At 40.2% G+C, this 20,049-nt stretch overlaps 2 protein-coding genes across 2 annotated transcripts; both read left to right on the plus strand.

Annotated features, from left to right (window-relative positions):
• Positions 1-1,541: 1,541 nt before the first annotated feature.
• On the plus strand, positions 1,542-15,892 carry LOC133657047 (hemicentin-2-like). The gene is made up of 4 exons (XM_062057931.1): positions 1,542-2,026; positions 7,409-7,675; positions 8,807-9,139; positions 13,977-15,892. Exons 1-4 carry the CDS (start codon positions 1,978-1,980, stop codon positions 14,234-14,236), a joined length of 909 nt encoding a protein of 302 aa, XP_061913915.1. The 5' UTR covers positions 1,542-1,977; the 3' UTR covers positions 14,237-15,892.
• Positions 15,893-17,529: 1,637 nt separating this feature from the next.
• On the plus strand, positions 17,530-20,048 carry cmc4 (C-x(9)-C motif containing 4 homolog (S. cerevisiae)). Its single transcript, XM_062057933.1, has 2 exons — positions 17,530-17,724; positions 17,791-20,048. Exons 1-2 carry the CDS (start codon positions 17,667-17,669, stop codon positions 17,937-17,939), a joined length of 207 nt encoding a protein of 68 aa, XP_061913917.1. The 5' UTR covers positions 17,530-17,666; the 3' UTR covers positions 17,940-20,048.
• The last annotated feature ends 1 nt before the right edge of the window (position 20,049 follows it).

Raw genomic sequence — 20,049 nt, forward strand, 5'->3', positions numbered from 1 at the left:
GTGCAGCTGATAGGCTGCTGCGTGCAGCTGATAGGCTCACAGTGTGAGTCCGGCAGACAACAGCGACTCATCTGGCCTGCTGAGAACTCACAAAGCATCCAGGTCAAATGTCACTGGACGCAAAAATGTAAGCGGCAATGACAAATACTAAAGCAGTGAAGTTGTCAGGTTGTGTAAATGGTAAATAAAAAGAGAATACAACAAATCCTTTTCAACTTATATTCAATTGAATAGACGGCAAAGACAAGATATTTCATGTTCACACTGAGAAACTTCTTTTTTTTTTGTCAAATAATCATGAACTTAGAATTGAATGGCAGCAACATGTTTCAAAAAAGGCATTTTTACCAGTGTGTTACATGGCCTTTCCTTTTAACAACACTCAGTAAAGGTTTGGGAAGTGAGGAGACACATTTTTGAAGTGGAATTCTTTCCCATTCTTGCTTGATGTACAGCTTAAGTTGTTCAACAGTCTCCCTTCTCATATTTTAGCTGCCACACATTTTCAATGTCTGGACTACAGGCAGGCCAGTCTAGTACCCGCACTCTTTTGCTACACTGTTGTAACACGTGGCTTGGCATCATCTTGCTGAAATAAGCAGGGGCGTCCATGGTAACGTTGCTTGGATGGCAACATATGTTGCTCCAAAAGCTGTATGTACCTTTCAGCATTAATGGTGCCTTCACAGATGTGTAAGTTACCCATGTCTTGGCCACTAATACACCCCCATACCATCACACATGCTGCCTTTTACACTTTCAACCTAGAACAATCCGGATGGTTCTTTTCCTCTTTGGTCCACAGTTTCCAAAAACAATATGAAATGTGGACTCGTCAGACCACAGAACACTTTTCCACTTTGCATCAGTCCATCTTAGATGAGCTCAGGCCCAGCGAAGCCGGCAGCATTTCTGGGTGTTGTTGATAAATGGCTTTGGCTTTGCCTAGTTTATAGTTTTAATTGCACTTACAGATGTAGTAACCAACTGTAGTTACTGACGGTGGTTTTCTGAAGTGTTCCTAAGCCCATGTGGTGATATCCTTTACACACTGATGTGGCTTTGTGATGCAGTAGCGCCTGAGGGATCCAAGGTGTGTAATATCATGGCTTACGTGCAGTGATTTCTCCAGATTCTCTGAACCTTTTGATGATATTACGGAGCGTAGATGGTGAAATCCCTAAATTCCTTGTTGAGAAATGTTGTTCTTCAACAATTTGCTCAGGCATTTGTTGACAAAGTGGTGACCCTCGCCCCGTCCTTGTTTGTGAATGACTGAGCATTTCATGGAAGCTGCTTTTATACCCAATCATGGCACCCACCTGTTCCCAATTATTCACCTGTGGGATGTTCCAAATAAGTCTTTGATGAGCATTCCTCAACTTTATCACTCTTTTTTGCCACTTGTGCCAGCTTTTTTGGAACATGTTGCAGGCATCAAATTCCAAATGAGCTAATATTTGCCAAAAATAAGAAAGTTTCTCAGTGTGAACATGAAATATCTTGTCTTTGCAGTCTATTCAATTGAATATAAGTTGAAAAGGATTTGTTGTATTCTCTTTTTATTTAGCATTTGCACAACGTAACAACTTCACTAGTTTTGGGGTTTGTAATACATGGCGATAATCGGTGTGAATCCAGAATTGAATTATCCCCCCTAGAATGGGAATAGGATGGAATCGTGGGGTTGCCCAAAAATTGCCACCTCTGCTAAACACCCAGCAATCATGTCTTCAAGGTGAGTAGTTTAACTTTATTTATGATTTCTTTATTACAAAATGTTAAAACCTCTTTTCTTTTACATTCCCAATATGTCCCCTTGAGTACCCCAACCCTGCCACCCCCCCACTCCTAAGTCAGCTGGGATGAAGGGGGCCCTTGTGTTCCACCAGCATTGTTCCCTGCAGAGTTTGCCAAGCTTGTGCAACTTGGGCTTTTCCTTTCGCCGGGATCCTTCCTTGACGTTCCGCCGCAGCAATGGAGTTTGTGCAAGTGATGGTGTGGACTCTGTGCGTGATTTCCTCAGGTGAGATGTTGTCTTATCCACTTCTATTGTCTCAACGCCAGCTTTTCTTTTCGCCGGAATTTTACACCGTGCTAATGAGCGGCAGTCACGCGAAAGCTCAGTGTGCGTGGGTGGCATCTGGTATAGTAGTCATATAACATACTTTTTCATGAGCTTTGCTCCCCTAACAGCAGCAGGTGTCAACACAACAACAGGAATGATCTTCATGCTTTATCAAGGCTCCAAAATCATGCCAACTTTTTACTTTGTGAACACTTGCTTTGGCACATTTTAGTTGCAACTCGTGACCTTTTCAAATGGCTCAACTTGGAAACAGCGCCCTCGGGTGGTGTGTTGGATTGATACGCCCAGCACTAATGAAATAACAAAGATGTCATTTAAGCTGTGCGTTTCTCACCTAGGCCTTCAGTCGTGTCCTACTTAGTCCCACTTCACCTCTCCAAATAGCATGAATGATGTCACCGCATGGATACTACTGGAGATACTTGCACACTACTGGCCATTAAAGCCCCTCAACAGTGTACAAAACCCTCTATATTTCTGCAAATGTAACCGACTCTCAGGATAAGTGGAATGTGTTGATGTTGGAATGATTTGACAAGGTTGAAAAATGTGGGACTTGTGCAACTTGGAAAAACGGCCTATTCATTTCAATGGGAACTTCCTGGAATTTTGGGAAAAGTGAAATTTTTTTGAAAATGATTAGGAGCATGAATGAGATGAATTGGTTGGCGTTGGATTTGTTTAAATCGCTCAAGAAATGTTGAACCAGTAACAGTTTTTAATTGAGAAATTCCTGGAATTTCGAGAAAACCGGGAATTTGTCTAGTTCCTAAACCAACTTGTTTTTTGTCCTGAATATGAGGAGTGTTTTGACGGTGGAACGGTTGAAATGGGTTGAAAAATGTGAAAGGAATATTGGAACTTAAGAAGGGTGGAAATAGGTTACCAAAAAACAGGAATTCCTGGAAATTTGTTGAATGAAAAATGCTAGTTTGAATGTCCAGGATGAGTGGAATGTGTTGAAGGTGGAATATATTGAAGAATGTGGGAATTGTGGGAGTTTGAAAAATGGCCAATTCATTTTGAATTTGGGAAAATGCAAAAAAAAAAAGGAATTATGGGAAATCCGGGAAGTTGTTTTTAGAATTGTTGAAGTACAGCACACCATTCCTGAACAGGCTGGATATTTTGGAGTTGGAACAGTTTGAATCAGATGAAAAATATGGAAGTTCTGGAACTTTGAAGAGTGTCCCATTGATTTCAATGGGAATTTCAGAAAAATTGGGAATTTCGGGAAAAGCTGGAATTTTTTAAAAAATGGCATAAAAAATTTGAATGGTCTGAATGAGTTGAAATTGTTGGTGTTCAAATTTTTCTAATTGGTGGAGAAATGTTCAAGTAGTAACATGTTGAATCGGGAAATGGTATTACGGAATTCCTGGAATTTCAGGAAAACCGGGAATTTTTCCAGTTCAAAAAACAACTTTGTTTTTGTTGTTGTGATTAATGTTTGGAATGTTTGGACGGTGGAACGGTTGAAGTGGGTTGACTTATGGAAAATCCTGGAATTTTTTGGAACTTGGAAAAATGACAGGTTGAATTTCCAGGATGGTGAAATGTGTTGAAGGTGGAATGCTTTGAATAGGTTGAAAAATGTGGAAATGGTGGAAGTTTGAAAAATGGCCAATTCATTTTGAATGGGAAAAATGTCCCTGGAATTCTGGGAAATCTGGGAATTTTTGGAATTTGTCAAGGGAAAGCAAATCAATAAACCTGCTTCAGCAATTAAAACATATCTTACGTGGTACTGTCACATTTAAAAGAATTGTATAAAACAAATGTAACATGAAAACATTCAGAAATAATATATTTGAACTCACGATTTGTAGAACCCATTCGACGCCGTATATGCAAGAGGTACCACTCGTATATGCAAGAGGTACCACTCGTATATGCAAGAGGTACCACTCGTATATGCAAGAGGTACCACTCGTACATGCAAGAGGTACCGCTCGTACATGCAAGAGGTACCACTCGTATATGCAAGAGGTACCACTCGTATATGCAAGAGGTACCACTCGTATATGCAAGAGGTACCACTCGTACATGCAAGAGGTACCACTCGTACATGCAAGAGGTACCACTCGTATATGCAAGAGGTACCACTCGTATATGCAAGAGGTACCGCTCGTACATGCAAGAGGTACCACTCGTATAAGCCAGTGGTACCACTCGTACATGCAAGAGGTACCACTCGTACATGCAAGAGGTACCGCTCGTACATGCAAGAGGTACCACTCGTACATGCAAGAGGTACCACTCGTATATGCAAGAGGTACCACTCGTATATGCAAGAGGTACCACTCGTATATGCAAGAGGTACCACTCGTACATGCAAGAGGTACCGCTCGTACATGCAAGAGGTACCACTCGTACATGCAAGAGGTACCACTCGTATATGCAAGAGGTACCACTCGTACATGCAAGAGGTACCACTCGTACATGCAAGAGGTACCACTCGTACATGCAAGAGGTACCACTCGTATATGCAAGAGGTACCACTCGTATATGCAAGAGGTACCACTCGTATATGCAAGAGGTACCACTCGTATATGCAAGAGGTACCACTCGTACATGCAAGAGGTACCGCTCGTACATGCAAGAGGTACCACTCGTATAAGCCAGTGGTACCACTCGTACATGCAAGAGGTACCACTCGTACATGCAAGAGGTACCACTCGTACATGCAAGAGGTACCACTCGTAGTCGCTTGATTCCTGTAAAAGTCGCAGGCAAAAGTGACTTTGTCTCACAAGATGTAGTTTGTTTTAAGTATCCTTCTTACAAATATATATCTGCCACCTACTCAACATTTTATTCTCCTTCTTTGTGAGTACCGGCAAGTTTTCTTGGCTCCGGTGCCACTTCCTGTTTTTGCAACTTGTGATTGGATACTCACTTGGAACTCCCAAAGTATCCAATCACAGCGTGAGGCCAGCTGGAAGGCCTTACTGACAACAACTGGTGATCTGATTAGCTATGGCAACTGTCTATCAACTGTATGTGCCCGTTCACTTCCAGTGCACACACATTGTTGATTCTGAAGGCAGATTTCATACAGCATGGCAACATAAGCTAGCTGAATTCTGATTGGATAAAAACTGTATAACCTAAAAACAACACTGGAAGGAGCATAATATGACATGAAGAGAATATGAATACTTTTGTTTAAGGAAAGTAAATAAAAATAATGTTATCTTTAATTATGATGATGATTGTGACTGTGGAAAAAACCATCCGGGTTTACCCCAACAAGAAACCCTGGATGACCAGCCAAGTCCGCACACTCCTCAGGGCCCGCGACGCAGCCTTCAGGTCAGGGGACAGGGCACTGTACAGTGCTGCTAGAGCCGACCTGAAGAGAGGGATTAAAAAAGCAAAGGCAGACCACAGGAGGTGCATAGAGTCCCATCTGTCCAGCAATAACTCACGGGAGGTGTGGCGGCGCATTCATGACATCACGAACTACAGAGGCTGCAATGTGACAACTGCGGATCAGAGTGCGACACTGGCAGAGGAGCTTAACTGTTTCTTTGCCCGTTTCGATACCCCCCAGCGACACTCATCTGCTCCAGCCCTGCTCCCGCCCTCACCGGGCTCCGGCACCACTCCACTCACTGTACAGGAGCACAGTGTCAGACGAGTGCTCCTGGCTGTGAACCCCAGGAAGGCTGTCGGACCAGACAGAGTACCTGGAAAGGTGCTCAGGGCGTGCGCCCACCAGCTCGCTCCCCCCCTCACCAGGATCTTCAACATCTACCTGGCTCAGGTAGTCATCCCATCCTGCCTGAAGTCATCTACAATAATCCCGGTGCCGAAGAAGTCTCCCATCACCAGCCTGAATGATTACCGACCAGTGGCCCTCACTCCGGTAATCATGAAGTGCTTCGAGAAACTGGTTCTCCAGCACATCAAGCACCATATCCCTCCAGACTTTGACCCCCACCAGTTCGCATACCGGGCGAACAGATCCACAGAGGACGCCATCGCTGTTGCTCTCCACTCTGCTCTGAACCACCTGGAGCAGCAGCAGAGCTACGTCCGGATGCTCTCTGTGGATTATAGTTCTGCCTTCAATACAATAATCCCGGACAGACTCTGCAATAAACTGGACACTCTTGGCCTCCCCCCTCTCACAAACGCCTGGATAAGGGACTTCCTAACGGACCGACCCCAGAATGTGAGACTTGGCCCCCACCTCTCATCCACCCGCACGCTGAGCATCGGCTCCCCACAGGGCTGTGTGCTGAGCCCCCTCCTCTACTGCCTCTACACCCATGACTGCAGTCCAGCCCACAGTGACAACCTTATCGTCAAGTTTGCTGACGATACCACAGTGGTCGGGCTCATCTCCAGGGGTGACGAGGCTGCCTACAGGGAGGAGGTCCTGAAGCTGACGGCCTGGTCTTCGGAGAACAACCTCGCTCTCAACACCAGCAAGACCAGAGAGATCATCGTCGACTTCAGGAGGAGCAGCACCGACCCTGCCCCCCTCTACATCAACGGCGAGCGTGTGGAGGGGGTCCACACCTTCAGGTACCTTGGAGTCCACATCTCTAACGACTTCTCCTGGACAGTCAACACCACAGCAATCATCAAGAAGGCTCAGCAGCGGCTACACTTCCTGAGAGTCCTCGAGAAGTACAACCTGAAGCCTGACCTGCTGCTGACCTTCTACCGCTCGTCCATCGAGAGCCTGCTGACCTACTGTATTACAGTATGGTACGGCAGCTGCACTGCAGCAGACAGGGAGAGGCTGCAAAGAGTGGTCAAGACGGATCAAAAGATCATCGGCCGCCCTCTCCCCTCTCTGATGGACATCTACACCTCCCGCTGCCTCAACAGAGCCAGTGCCATCATCAAGGACAGCACCCACCCTGGCTCTGACCTGTTCCACCTGCTGCCCTCTGGGAAGCGCTACAGGAGCATTAAAACCAAGACGAACAGGCTAAAAAACAGCTTCTTCCCCAGGGCCATAACCACCCTGAACAGACTTCCCCATTGACCCTCATAACTGCCTTCTCTTCGGTGCAATAACCCATTCCACCAACCACACTGTTTCATGTAGATATTAATGTACATATTCATTTCACCCTCTGTATAGAGTGTACACTTGTTTTATCGCACTGTATGGAATGGCCTCAATCTCGTTACCCTGCGTAATGACAATAAAGCTGATTCTGATTCTGATTCTGATTCTGATTTGTGGTTATGTTAGGCCAGCAGAGAAGGTCTTGCTGGCACTGGATTGAATTAATGGTAGCGTTCATTATTTTGTGCCACTTCTTCTACCTTAATAACTACTCTTTGTCCCAGCAGCATCAGAGGACGGTTGCTCCTTAATCCTCAAGCCCCCCAGAGTGGTGGTGGGCTTCGGCCAGCCCGTGTCGGTCAGTTGCGAGGCCGCCCGGCCCGTGCGGGTGCTGGGCTGGGAGTCGGCCGTCAGCGCGGCGCACACCCAGCAGGGCCCGAGCGTGCAGTGGAAGGTGGACAGCCTCATCGACTGGATTGACGAGCCCATCTGTTACGGCGTCTTCTTCACCACGCCACGCCAGTGCGAGGAGAAGCTCAACCTCGTCCTCTACAGTGAGACATCTCCTCTGCTTGTTTCTCTTCTTCTTACCACACCTTATTGTCTTGTCCCCGCAGATTCTTCTTACCACACCTTATTGTCTTGTGCCCGCAGATTCTTCTTACCACACCTTATTGTCTTGTCCTCACAGAGACCCCAGACAGTGTCACCATCAGGACGGTGAACCACACTTGTTTCTCTTCTTCTTACCACACCTTATTGTCTTGTCCTCGCAGAGAGCCCAGACAGTGTCACCATCAGGACGGTGAACCACACTTGTTTCTCTTCTTCTTACCACACCTTATTGTCTTGTCCTCGCAGAGACCCCAGATAGTGTCACCTTCAGGACCCTCAACCACACTTGTTTCTCTTCTTCTTACCACACCTTATTGTCTTGTCCCCGCAGAGAGCCCAGATAGTGTCACCTTCAGGACCCTCAACCACACTTGTTTCTCTTCTTCTTACCACACCTTATTGTCTTGTGCCCGCAGAGACCCCAGACAGTGTCACCATCAGGACGGTGAACCACACTTGTTTCTCTTCTTCTTCCCACACCTTATTGTCTTGTCCTCACAGAGACCCCAGACAGTGTCACCATCAGGATGGTGAACCACACTTCTTCTTACTACACCTTATTGTCTTGTCCTCGCAGAGAGCCCAGACAGTGTCACCATCAGGACGGTGAACCACACTTGTTTCTCTTCTTCTTACCACACCTTATTGTCTTGTCCTCGCAGAGAGCCCAGACAGTATCACCATCAGGACGGTGAACCTTCTCTTCTTCTTACCACACCTTATTGTCTTGTCCTCGCAGAGACCCCAGATAGTGTCACCTTCAGGACCCTCAACCACACTTGTTTCTCTTCTTCTTACCACACCTTATTGTCTTGTCCTCGCAGAGACCCCAGATAGTGTCACCTTCAGGACCCTCAACCACACTTGTTTCTCTTCTTCTTACCACACCTTATTGTCTTGTGCCCGCAGAGACCCCAGACAGTGTCACCATCAGGACGGTGAACCACACTTGTTTCTCTTCTTCTTACCACACCTTATTGTCTTGTCCTCACAGAGACCCCAGACAGTGTCACCATCAGGACGGTGAACCACACTTCTTCTTACTACACCTTATTGTCTTGTCCTCGCAGAGAGCCCAGACAGTGTCACCATCAGGACGGTGAACCACAGCGGCCCCATGCAGGAGGGCAAGGAATACCAGCTGCTCTGCGAGGTGCAGAACGTCGCTCCCGTCCAGTACCTCAACTTGAGGTGGTACAGAGGCCCCACCCAGGTGTACAACCGCTCCTTTTCTGACCTCACGTCTGCCTCGCCGGTGCAAGTGTCCTCCGTCCTGGTCATCACGCCCACCAAAGCCGACAACGGTGCACGCTACAGCTGTGTAGCAGAGCTGGAACTGGGACCGGAGGGACCGCAACCGCCTCTGGCTGTCACCTCGCAGACCCTGAGAGCTTCTGTGCACTGTGAGTCTGACATGCTCTCACTCCAAACCATATCAAGAGCTATATTTGGCCCGGAGCATATTCAACTAATTATTAGTATTAAGGACGTGCCGATCGATCAACCACCACTCACTGGCAGACAATTTTCCTGATTCCATTATTATCAAACAGTGTGGGTGGGGAGTGTTTCCACGGAGTGTGAAATGTGGGTGTCAGGGACAGACGAGATTTACAACAAAGTTCTAAAGCTTAGTGATATATCACATATATCAGATTGTAGGTGGAGTTTTTTACCTTTCATGTTCATATTTTGCTGTGTTTGTTGCATTTTTGTTGCGTTTCGCTTGATTGTAAAATATGTGGACGGAGAGAGGGTGTGACGTTCATACGTTGTCAATATTCAGTGTTTTATCCTTCATAGTTAATATTGTAACATTCTTTATTTTCTTTTTTTTTGTCCTGTCAATCTTCTCAGACAAATCAAATAGTAGATGTAGATGCCCATATCGGCTGTTCACATTTACTTTACACAAGAGACGTGTGGGATACTTCTCTTGTTGCCTTATTTGTATTTGACCTTATTAAATGTATTTATATTATCATTTGGTGCAGCCGGGCAGGAGCAGGAGGGGATAGAAAGAGAAAAAAAGGAAGACAGAGGGGAAATTGTGGGGACAAGAGGGGGATTAGACAGAGAGACAAAAACAACAACAACAGAACAACATCAGCAAATAGGATATGTACAAATATGATAGTAAAAGTGATAGCAAAGAAGCAGTTAGTGAAATAAATAATACAGAAATGACAATGAGCATTATTACACTACAAATGGAGCAATACAAATACCAACAGAAATATCACTATTGATAATGAATAATAACAACTACCTTCATTATCAACAATACATATATGTAATAATAACTTCAATTACAAAAGAAAGCAGATAAATGGAGGGAAAGAAATAGAAGCCAACGATATTAACCTTGTAGATTGTTATAGTAACAATAGGTTAAGCTTTGCCAGTGTGCTATGTGTTCCAGTTTACCGTAGGGCAACAACAACCTTATTTTTTGTCCTGATTAAGAGGAATGTTTTGACGGTGGGACGGTTGAAGTGGTAGAAAAATGTGGAAGGAGGAGTCGCCAGAAAAAAGGCTGGAAATAGGGCTTTGAAAAGCAGGAATTATGGAAATCCTGGAATTGTTTTGAAAGTGGAAAAATGATAGTTTGAATGTCTAGAATGGTGGAATGTGTTGAAGGTGGAATGCTTTGAATAGGTTGAAACATGTGCAAGTTTGAAAAATGGTCAATTCATTTTGAATGGAAAAATGTCCCGGAAAACCTGAATTTTGGGAAATCTGGTCATTTCTGAATTTGTCAAGGGAAAGCCTGCGATTACCGAAAAGGCTGAACAGTTTGAAGTTGGAACGCTTTGAATCGGCTGAAAAATGTGGAAGGTAGAGAGCGCCAAAATCTGGAGAAGAAGAATAAGTAGTTGAATAAATAGATGAATTTTGCTGTATAAAACCATATGTGTGAATGTTTTGGAGCATTCACACAATAATAATAAGAATAAATAGATTATTTTGCTGTATAAAACCATATGTGTGAATGTTTTGGAGCATTCACACAATAATAATAAGAATAAATAGATTATTTTGCTGTATAAAACCATATGTGTGAATGTTTTGGAGCATTCACACAATAATAATAATAATAATAATGAATAGATTATTTTGCTGTATAAAACCATATGTGTGAATGTTTTGGAGCATTCCCACAATAATAAGAATAAATAGATTATTTTGCTGTATAAAACCATATGTGTGAATGTTTTGGAGCATTCACACAATAATAATAATAATAAATAGATTATTTTGTTGCATAAAACCATATGTGTGAATGTTTTGGAGCATTCACACAATAATAATAATAATAAATAGATTATTTTGCTGTATAAAACCATATGTGTGAATGTTTTGGAGCATTCACACAATAATAATAAGAATAAATAGATTATTTGCTGTATAAAACCATATATGTGTGAATGTTTTGGAGCATTCACACAATAATAATAAGAATAAATAAATTATTTTGCTGTATAAAACCATATGTGTGAATGTTTTGGAGCATTCACACAATAATAATAAGAATAAATAGATTATTTTGCTGTATAAAACCATATGTGTGAATGTTTTGGAGCATTCACACAATAATAATAATAATAATAATGAATAGATTATTTTGCTGTATAAAACCATATGTGTGAATGTTTTGGAGCATTCCCACAATAATAAGAATAAATAGATTATTTTGCTGTATAAAACCATATGTGTGAATGTTTTGGAGCATTCACACAATAATAATAATAATAAATAGATTATTTTGTTGTATAAAACCATATGTGTGAATGTTTTGGAGCATTCACACAATAATAATAATAAGAAGAAGAAATAGATATTTTGTTGCATAAAACCATATGTGTGAATGTTTTGGAGCATTCACACAATAATAATAAGAATAAATAGATTATTTTGCTGTATAAAACCATATGTGTGAATGTTTTGGAGCATTCACACAATAATAATAATAATAAATAGATTATTTTGTTGTATAAAACCATATGTGTGAATGTTTTGGAGCATTCACACAATAATAACAATAATAATAATAAATAGATATTTTGATGTATAAAACCATATGTGTGAATGTTTTGGAGCATTCACACAATAATAATAATAATAAATAGATTATTTTGCTGCATAAAACCATATGTGTGAATGTTTTGGAGCATTCCCACAATAATAATAATAATAATAAATAGATTATTTTGCTGTATAAAACCATATGTGTGAATGTTTTGGAGGCATTCACACAATAATAATAATAATAAATAGATTATTTTGTTGTATAAAACCATATGTGTGAATGTTTTGGAGCATTCACACAATAATAATAAGAAGAGAATAATAGATTATTTTGTTGCATAAAACCATATGTGTGAATGTTTTGGAGCATTCACACAATAATAATAATAATAAATAGATTATTTTGCTGCATAAAACCATATGTGTGAATGTTTTGGAGCATTCCCACAATAATAATAATAATAAATAGATTATTTTGCTGTATAAAACCATATGTGTGAATGTTTTGGAGCATTCACACAATAATAATAATAATAAATAGATTATTTTGCTGTATAAAACCATACGTGTGAATGTTTTGGAGCATTCACACAATAATAATAATAATAAATAGATTATTTTGTTGTATAAAACCATATGTGTGAATGTTTTGGAGCATTCCCACAATAATAATAATAATAATAAATAGATTATTTTGCTGTATAAAACCATATGTGTGAATGTTTTGGAGCATTCACACAATAATAATAATAATAAATATATTATTTTGTTGTATAAAACCATATGTGTGAATGTTTTGGAGCATTCACACAATAATAACAATAATAATAATAAATAGATTATTTTGCTGTATAAAACCATATGTGTGAATGTTTTGGAGCATTCACACAATAATAATAATAATAAATAGATTATTTTGCTGCATAAAACCATATGTGTGAATGTTTTGGAGCATTCCCACAATAATAATAATAATAATAAATAGATTATTTTGCTGTATAAAACCATATGTGTGAATGTTTTGGAGCATTCACACAATAATAATAATAATAATAAATAGATTATTTTGCTGTATAAAACCATATGTGTGAATGTTTTGGAGCATTCACACAATAATAATAATAATAAATAGATTATTTTGCTGCATAAAACCATATGTGTGAATGTTTTGGAGCATTCCCACAATAATAATAATAATAATAAATAGATTATTTTGCTGTATAAAACCATATGTGTGAATGTTTTGGAGCATTCACACAATAATAATAATAATAATAAATAGATTATTTTGCTGTATAAAACCATATGTGTGAATGTTTTGGAGCATTCCCACAATAATAATAATAATAAATAGATTATTTTGCTGTATAAAACCATATGTGTGAATGTTTTGGAGCATTCCCACAATAATAATAATAATAAATAGATTATTTTGCTGTATAAAACCATATGTGTGAATGTTTTGGAGCATTCCCACAATAATAATAATAATAAATAGATTATTTTGTTGTATAAAACCATATGTGTGAATGTTTTGGAGCATTCCCACAATAATAATAATAATAAATAGATTATTTTGTTGTATAAAACCATATGTGTGAATGTTTTGGAGCATTCCCACAATAATAATAATAATAAATAGATTATTTTGTTGTATAAAACCATATGTGTGAATGTTTTGGAGCATTCACACAATAATAATAATAATAATAATAAATAGATTATTTTGCTGTATAAAACCATATGTGTGAATGTTTTGGAGCATTCCCACAATAATAATAATAATAAATAGATTATTTTGCTGTATAAAACCATATGTGTGAATGTTTTGGAGCATTCCCACAATAATAATAATAATAAATAGATTATTTTGCTGTATAAAACCATATGTGTGAATGTTTTGGAGCATTCCCACAATAATAATAATAATAAATAGATTATTTTGTTGTATAAAACCATATGTGTGAATGTTTTGGAGCATTCACACAATAATAATAATAATAATAATAAATAGATTATTTTGCTGTATAAAACCATATGTGTGAATGTTTTGGAGCATTCACACAATAATAATAATAATAATAAATAGATTATTTTGCTGTATAAAACCATATGTGTGAATGTTTTGGAGCATTCCCACAATAATAAGTTCTGGTCTAGAGAAGTATCAGTGTGGCCAATATAATGAAGTGTTTCTTCTCCCCACCACAGTCCCTCCAGTGTTCCAAAGTCCTGGAGCAGAAAGTGTGGACTTGACAGACGGTGGTGAAGTGACACTAAACTGCAGCGCCGCAGGAAACCCAGAACCCGCCTACAGCTGGTGGGCCCCCCAGGCCCTGCAGGAGCTGAGAGAGGAGGGCCACGCTGTGCTGGCCTCCTCCTCCTTGCTGCCAGGAACCTACACCTGCACCGCCTCCAACACCCTGGGCAAGAAGAGCAAGCATTTCACCGTCCGAGCCAAGGAGGTGTAAAGGTGCGCTCTTTAAATCAGGACACACTGAGAGGAGAGGAGACATTCTAAGATGAATAACATTTTCCCTCCAACAGTGACAATTGACTCCAATAAAAGCACCACCTCAAATACACACCTCCCTCATTGTGTCCCCTTCACGCTGTAATATATCTTTTACTAGGACATCTTTACCTAAACACACTGCCAGCAAAGCACACCTGCCATCTGTAAAGCTGCCGTTGACAAACGATAGCGATGCTTCAGAGCAAACGCTGCGAAGAAATTCGACAAAAAATTCTACTATTTTTGTATTATTGTAGCAAAATTATTCACAAACGTGTATCTCAATCTGTGCATGTGTACTCCAATTTGTGTGTGTGTGTGTGTGTGTGTGTGTGTGTGTGTGTGTATCAATCCTAGTGTGTGTGTGTGTGTGTTCAGATCCACGTACGTGTTTGAAGTTGTCTGTTTATCCACAATCACAAAGAACCCTCAAATATTTGGACTCGGGGGCCACATTGAGAGACAAAGTGTGTCTGGGGGGGCCAATATGTATGTGTGTATAAATGATATATACACATTTAGATGTACAGTATGTGTGTATAAATGATATATACACATTTGGATGTACAGTATGTGTGTATAAATGATATATACACATTTATATGTACAGCAGGCCTGGCCCTAACCAATCTGGCGCCCTAGGCAAGATTTTAGGTGCCCCCCCCCCCCCACATCGGCAGTGAAGTGTATATACTCACAAGAAACCGAATAGCTTTGTCTTTGACCTTTTTTTTTACTTAAAGAAAGCAAATTAACATATTATATGAGAATGTTATGTTATGATTATCTTTAACCGAATCACAGCAGTGCTCAAATTAAAAAACAGCATTCCCTCTCATGTGATATTGCTTAATTAACATTAATGATGTGCACTTTAACAACTAGGCTTACAACTATACCTAATATATAAAGGGGTGGAAAAGTGACTATTACCTGCAGGGCAAACATTAGCTAACCAGAAAGCAATAACAATGTAAACAAAAAACACCTGCTTATACAAATGTCCCTGAGGAATGTAAGGTGGGAGTACTGTAATTACCTAACGTTACATAATTATTTTCCATAACAATTTAGCCCCCTCCACAATATTAACCCGACGTTAAAACAAAACTAGCTATTTATTGATTAGCAATTGCCGAATCATGTAACATTAGCTTAATGCTAAAAAGCCAGGTTACTATCACATTCTGTAACAGACAAATAATTTCATGTAGGCTAACGTTACCTACCTGCTACCTCTGTCTTTTTCTCCTTTCTCCTCCTCTTCTTTTCTCTTTTTTCTTCCCTGGGCACCTGACAGTTTTGGCCGTTTTGACATCTTGTGTTGATTTTTTGATGTGGTAAGAGTCATGATACGGGAAGGGAGGGGGCGCACCGTGCGGGGGGATGGGGGGGCGGCGTAATGTTGTAACAAATAATATTTCTATTAAATAGGCTTTACTTTGCATTTTAATTAACGTGGGATTATTTTTTGTATTTAGAAATAATAGTACCAACTTTTTTTTTTCCTTTTTCTCTCCAACATTTGTGGCACTGGCGTGGCGCCCCCTGATGGACGGCGCCCTTAGCATTTGCCTATACGGCCTATGCCACGGGCCGGCCCTGATGTACAGTATGTGTGTATAAATGATATATACACATTTAGATGTACAGTATGTGTGTATAAATGATATATACACATTTAGATGTACAGTATGTGTGTATAAATGATATATACACATTTAGATGTACAGTATGTGTGTTTGGCTCCCTTCTTTTCAGGAACACTAATACCAAAAGTCCCAATGTCCCATAGAGTTCTACAAAAGTTGTGACAGACCACCTCAAAAGAACGGAATGGAATTTTACAGTTTTTTACTGAATGGGACACCCAAAATGTACATGAAAATAAAGAAAGTGGGATTTACAATATTAACTATGAACAATAAAACAGTGAATATTAACAACATATGAACATCTTTTACTTCTCAGAGCAGCTCCTCCATAGTTGTGTATCTTTTACAATCAATCAAAACACAACAAAAATGTAACAAACAAACAAGTGTAATAAACAGCTACAATATGATATATTATCAGGTAAAAATGTGCTTCCACATGTGTTTGTGACACATGTGTTTGTCTCTGAAAACCCTCTGCTTTGTTCCTGGTCTGAGCTGCTGTCACCTACATTACTGGAATAACTCCTAGAACACTCAAAAGTGCAGATTTCAACCATTGAAATACTTTCTATAGTCGAAGACATCACTGCACATCATAATGGCAAATACACTTTGGATGTTAAAGGTGTACAAAAATGATGTAGAACATCTGGCGGGCCGGATTGAAAATCTTAACGGGCCGCATGTGGCCCGCGGACCCTATTTTGCCCAGGTCGGCTCAACTTACATGACTTTTGCCACACTTCTGCCGTGATTGGTTTGAGTGAGCGCATCCAGATAGGTGAGCGTGTAATACAACGTGTGCGCGTGCTTTCAGACTTCCCGAATGCAGCTGAGATAGGCTCCAGCACCCCCCGCGACCCCGAAAGGGACAAGCGGTAGAAAATGGATGGATGTGTGTAACACAACGTAACTGAGCTGTGACTACATTTAACCAACCACGGAAGACATGATGGCTTAGATCACAGGTGTCAAACTCAAGGCCCGGGGGCCACATCAGTTTATTTGGGCCTGGAAATAACATGTATCAATAAAGTACTGTAACTTTTCTTACTAAATGTATTCTTTCATTCTATTGTGGGAGAAATAAAAATATATGTACTCATGTAATTGCAAATTATATTAACTTAAATATTGTCTAATTATGCAAGAACATTCAAACCATTTTTTAAATAGAAATAAATACTAATAATAATGATTTCAAAGCAAGTTATCCATCAAATTGTGCAATGTAAAAGTAGCTATAGATTTCATGGTCAAATTGTGAAATTTACTGTGCTTTTTACAGCATTTTTCTCTAAATGAAATAAACTGTACATTAAATAATAACTACAGCAACGGCCTTTAAGCATAAGAGTTGTGTGATAATTTATGTATACAATTATTCTAACAGCTATTCTTTCGACTTTACAGTGTTTCAAAAGCCTAACTGATGTTCCAAGGGTTCAATGTACTGTAAATATTGTTAAGTTGAAAACTTGTTTTGGTTTTAATTATATAGAACAGTGAAAACGTTTGTTGTTGTCATTAACCTCCCGAAAATATAGCACACGCTGCAATAATATGAAAAGCCAAGTGGTGTCGCTGTTACACATCCAGACAACTTTATTGTGCGTCACGTGACGAAAACATTGCAAAGGCGGAAGTCCAGCGAGCTGTGACACCGGAAGTCTCCTCCAGCGTACGTGATTATCAATATATATATATTTATATATATTTTACTCAGCAATGCCACAAAAAGACCCGTGTCAAAAGCAAGCCTGTGCAATCCAGGCGTGTTTACAAGGTAGGGCATGTGTTGTACGTGTAGTAAGTCTAATTGTGGCTTTGAACCTTTTCTCCTGGGCCGCAGCTAACAAGTACGCGGAGGTCATGTGCGTGGATGTCATCCATCACATGCGGGAGTGCTGCAGAATACACGCCGAACACTCTGCATGCTGCTCCGGCTTTAAACACACGCCGGCAGGAGCTTTTAAAGACTCGGGGTTAACAGAAGTGTAAAAAAAAAGGATCGATCATGTGCATCAACAAGTCTACCCGCTCTTCTTACACTTCAAAATAAAGAGTCGTGTGTAATAAATGCTTATGCTAGTCTAACCTATTTGTATGGACTTGCTTCTTTGTGACGTTAAGTCCCTGTTATAAGATATTATGCAGTATATGCCTTGAGCTCTTGTTTTGAAGGCGCAAAGAGCGGAAGTGGTGACACGTTGCGGTGCAGCGGAGTTTTTGAAAACAAAGGAAATAAATTGGTCCTCCTCCTAAATGCTTTTTTTCATTTTTCCAGGAAAAAGTTTGAATCATATAAAGAGATGTTTTTCTTTCACTGTATCTAGTTAAAACAAATGTTACGTAGATCTCGTTTAGCTTTATAGCTTTTGTTTTCTTATGATTATTCGACTGGATTATATTTGTCCTAACTGCTGTCTTCCTTTCTAGCGATGCTTGCTTTTTGGCTCTGGAAGATTTTTTTAAGTAGTTAGCGAAGCGTTTTCTGTATTTTTGTGTGTGCACTCCCATCTTCTGCCCTGCCTCAATGACTTTCACTTATTTCCCACTTTTTTGTTGCATTTGAACACCTCATTTCAATTGAAAAATGGCTTGACCTTTTTGATTTTTAAATGGCTCCCAATTGACTCCAGATTTAAAAAAAAGAAATGTCAACAGGCTTGGGCTACTTTTGGCATAAGATGTTACTTTAAGTTCAGATACTTTCCCATATTTTCATCACAAAAAGTTGGTAAAAAAATACAGACACTTTGAGGCTGACCTGATGATGAACTACTTTGAGAAGAATGTTTTTCTGTTATTTGTAAGTCTACTGTACTTCTCAGTTGTGTAAACATTGACTATTGTGTGTGCAGTCCTACTTGAGATTAAGTTCAGTTTAAAGAATTAGGCCATCAAGTTAAGATACATGTAATTGTGACTTATTTGATTTATTTTACTTGTATTCTAAATTTCCCTCTTGAGAGATTAAGTCAAGTTAAGTCAACTTTATTTATATAGCACGTTTTCAACAACTTTTAAATTGAACCAAAGTGCTTTACAGGTTAAAAAAGCATAAAGCAAAAAACAAAACAAAAAAAACCAACCAAAAAAAAACAAAAAAACACCTTATTGTGGTTAAGACGGGGGTCGGCCACCCGTGGTTCTAGAACCGCATGCGACTCTTTATTGTCATCCCAGTGGGTTGAGTTTTTCCTTGCCCTGATGTGGAATCTGAGCCCAGGATGTCATTGTGGCTTGTGCAGCCCTTTGAGACACTGGTGATTGTGTGCTATATAAGTAAACATTGATTGATTGATTGATTTAGCACCGCCCCAGTGGCTCCCCTGGAGCAACCATTTAGGTGCCCGGAACTGGCAAGAAGGACACAATAAGACCAGGGCTGGAATTTAACCACGGCAACTGCGGCAAGTGGCGCGACCGCCCGTGTCACTTGCCGTAATGCCCTAAAAAAAATTGCCCGGCATCGACAGCAAGAACATGCCGTAACCGCCCTTGACCTGCTCAGTGGCCTAGTGGTTAGAGTGTCCGCCCTGAAATGGGTAGGTCGTGAGTTCAAACCCCGGCCGAGTCATACCGAAGACTATAAAAATGGCCACTTATTGGAATTTAAGCGGTAGAAAATGGATGGATGGATGGATCACCAAAAATGATTCCCGGGCGCAGCCACCGCTGCTGCTCACTGCTCCCCTCGCCTCCCAGGGGGTGAACAAGGGGATGGGTCAAATGCAGAGAATAATTTCACCACACCTAGACTAGTGTGCGTGTGACTATCATAGACTTAGACAAACTTTAATGATCCACAAGGGAACTTGTTCAACACAGTAGCTCAGTTACAATGATGGAAAGGACAATGCAGGTATAAATAGACTAATATAGCTATAAAGTAGCTATTGCTACTTTAACTTAATCTTTAATCTTTTTACTTGTTAATGTTAATAATGATCATTCGAGATAAAATTCCCAACGGGTCTAATTTTTTAATTACCGAAAAAGCATCCTTTATTAATGCATTTTAGGCGACACGATGCGCTTGATAAACATGGCGGACTCAGAGTAAGGGAGCCAAGTGCACTGTTTAACGTCATTTTGATTATTGTAT

The sequence above is a fragment of the Entelurus aequoreus genome, linkage group LG09 (assembly GCF_033978785.1).
Source record: "Entelurus aequoreus isolate RoL-2023_Sb linkage group LG09, RoL_Eaeq_v1.1, whole genome shotgun sequence".
Lineage (NCBI taxonomy): Eukaryota > Metazoa > Chordata > Actinopteri > Syngnathiformes > Syngnathidae > Entelurus > Entelurus aequoreus.

Coding starts and splice junctions, on each gene's coding strand:
- LOC133657047 (XM_062057931.1), top strand. CDS start 1,978: ATGGAGTTTGTGCAAGTGATGGTGTGGACTCTGTGCGTGATTTCCTCA. Junction 7,676..8,806: donor GCTCAACCTCGTCCTCTACA/GTGAGACATCTC, acceptor TTGTCCTCGCAG/AGAGCCCAGACAGTGTCACC. Junction 9,140..13,976: donor CCTGAGAGCTTCTGTGCACT/GTGAGTCTGACA, acceptor TCCCCACCACAG/TCCCTCCAGTGTTCCAAAGT.
- cmc4 (XM_062057933.1), top strand. CDS start 17,667: ATGCCACAAAAAGACCCGTGTCAAAAGCAAGCCTGTGCAATCCAGGCG. Junction 17,725..17,790: donor AATCCAGGCGTGTTTACAAG/GTAGGGCATGTG, acceptor CCTGGGCCGCAG/CTAACAAGTACGCGGAGGTC.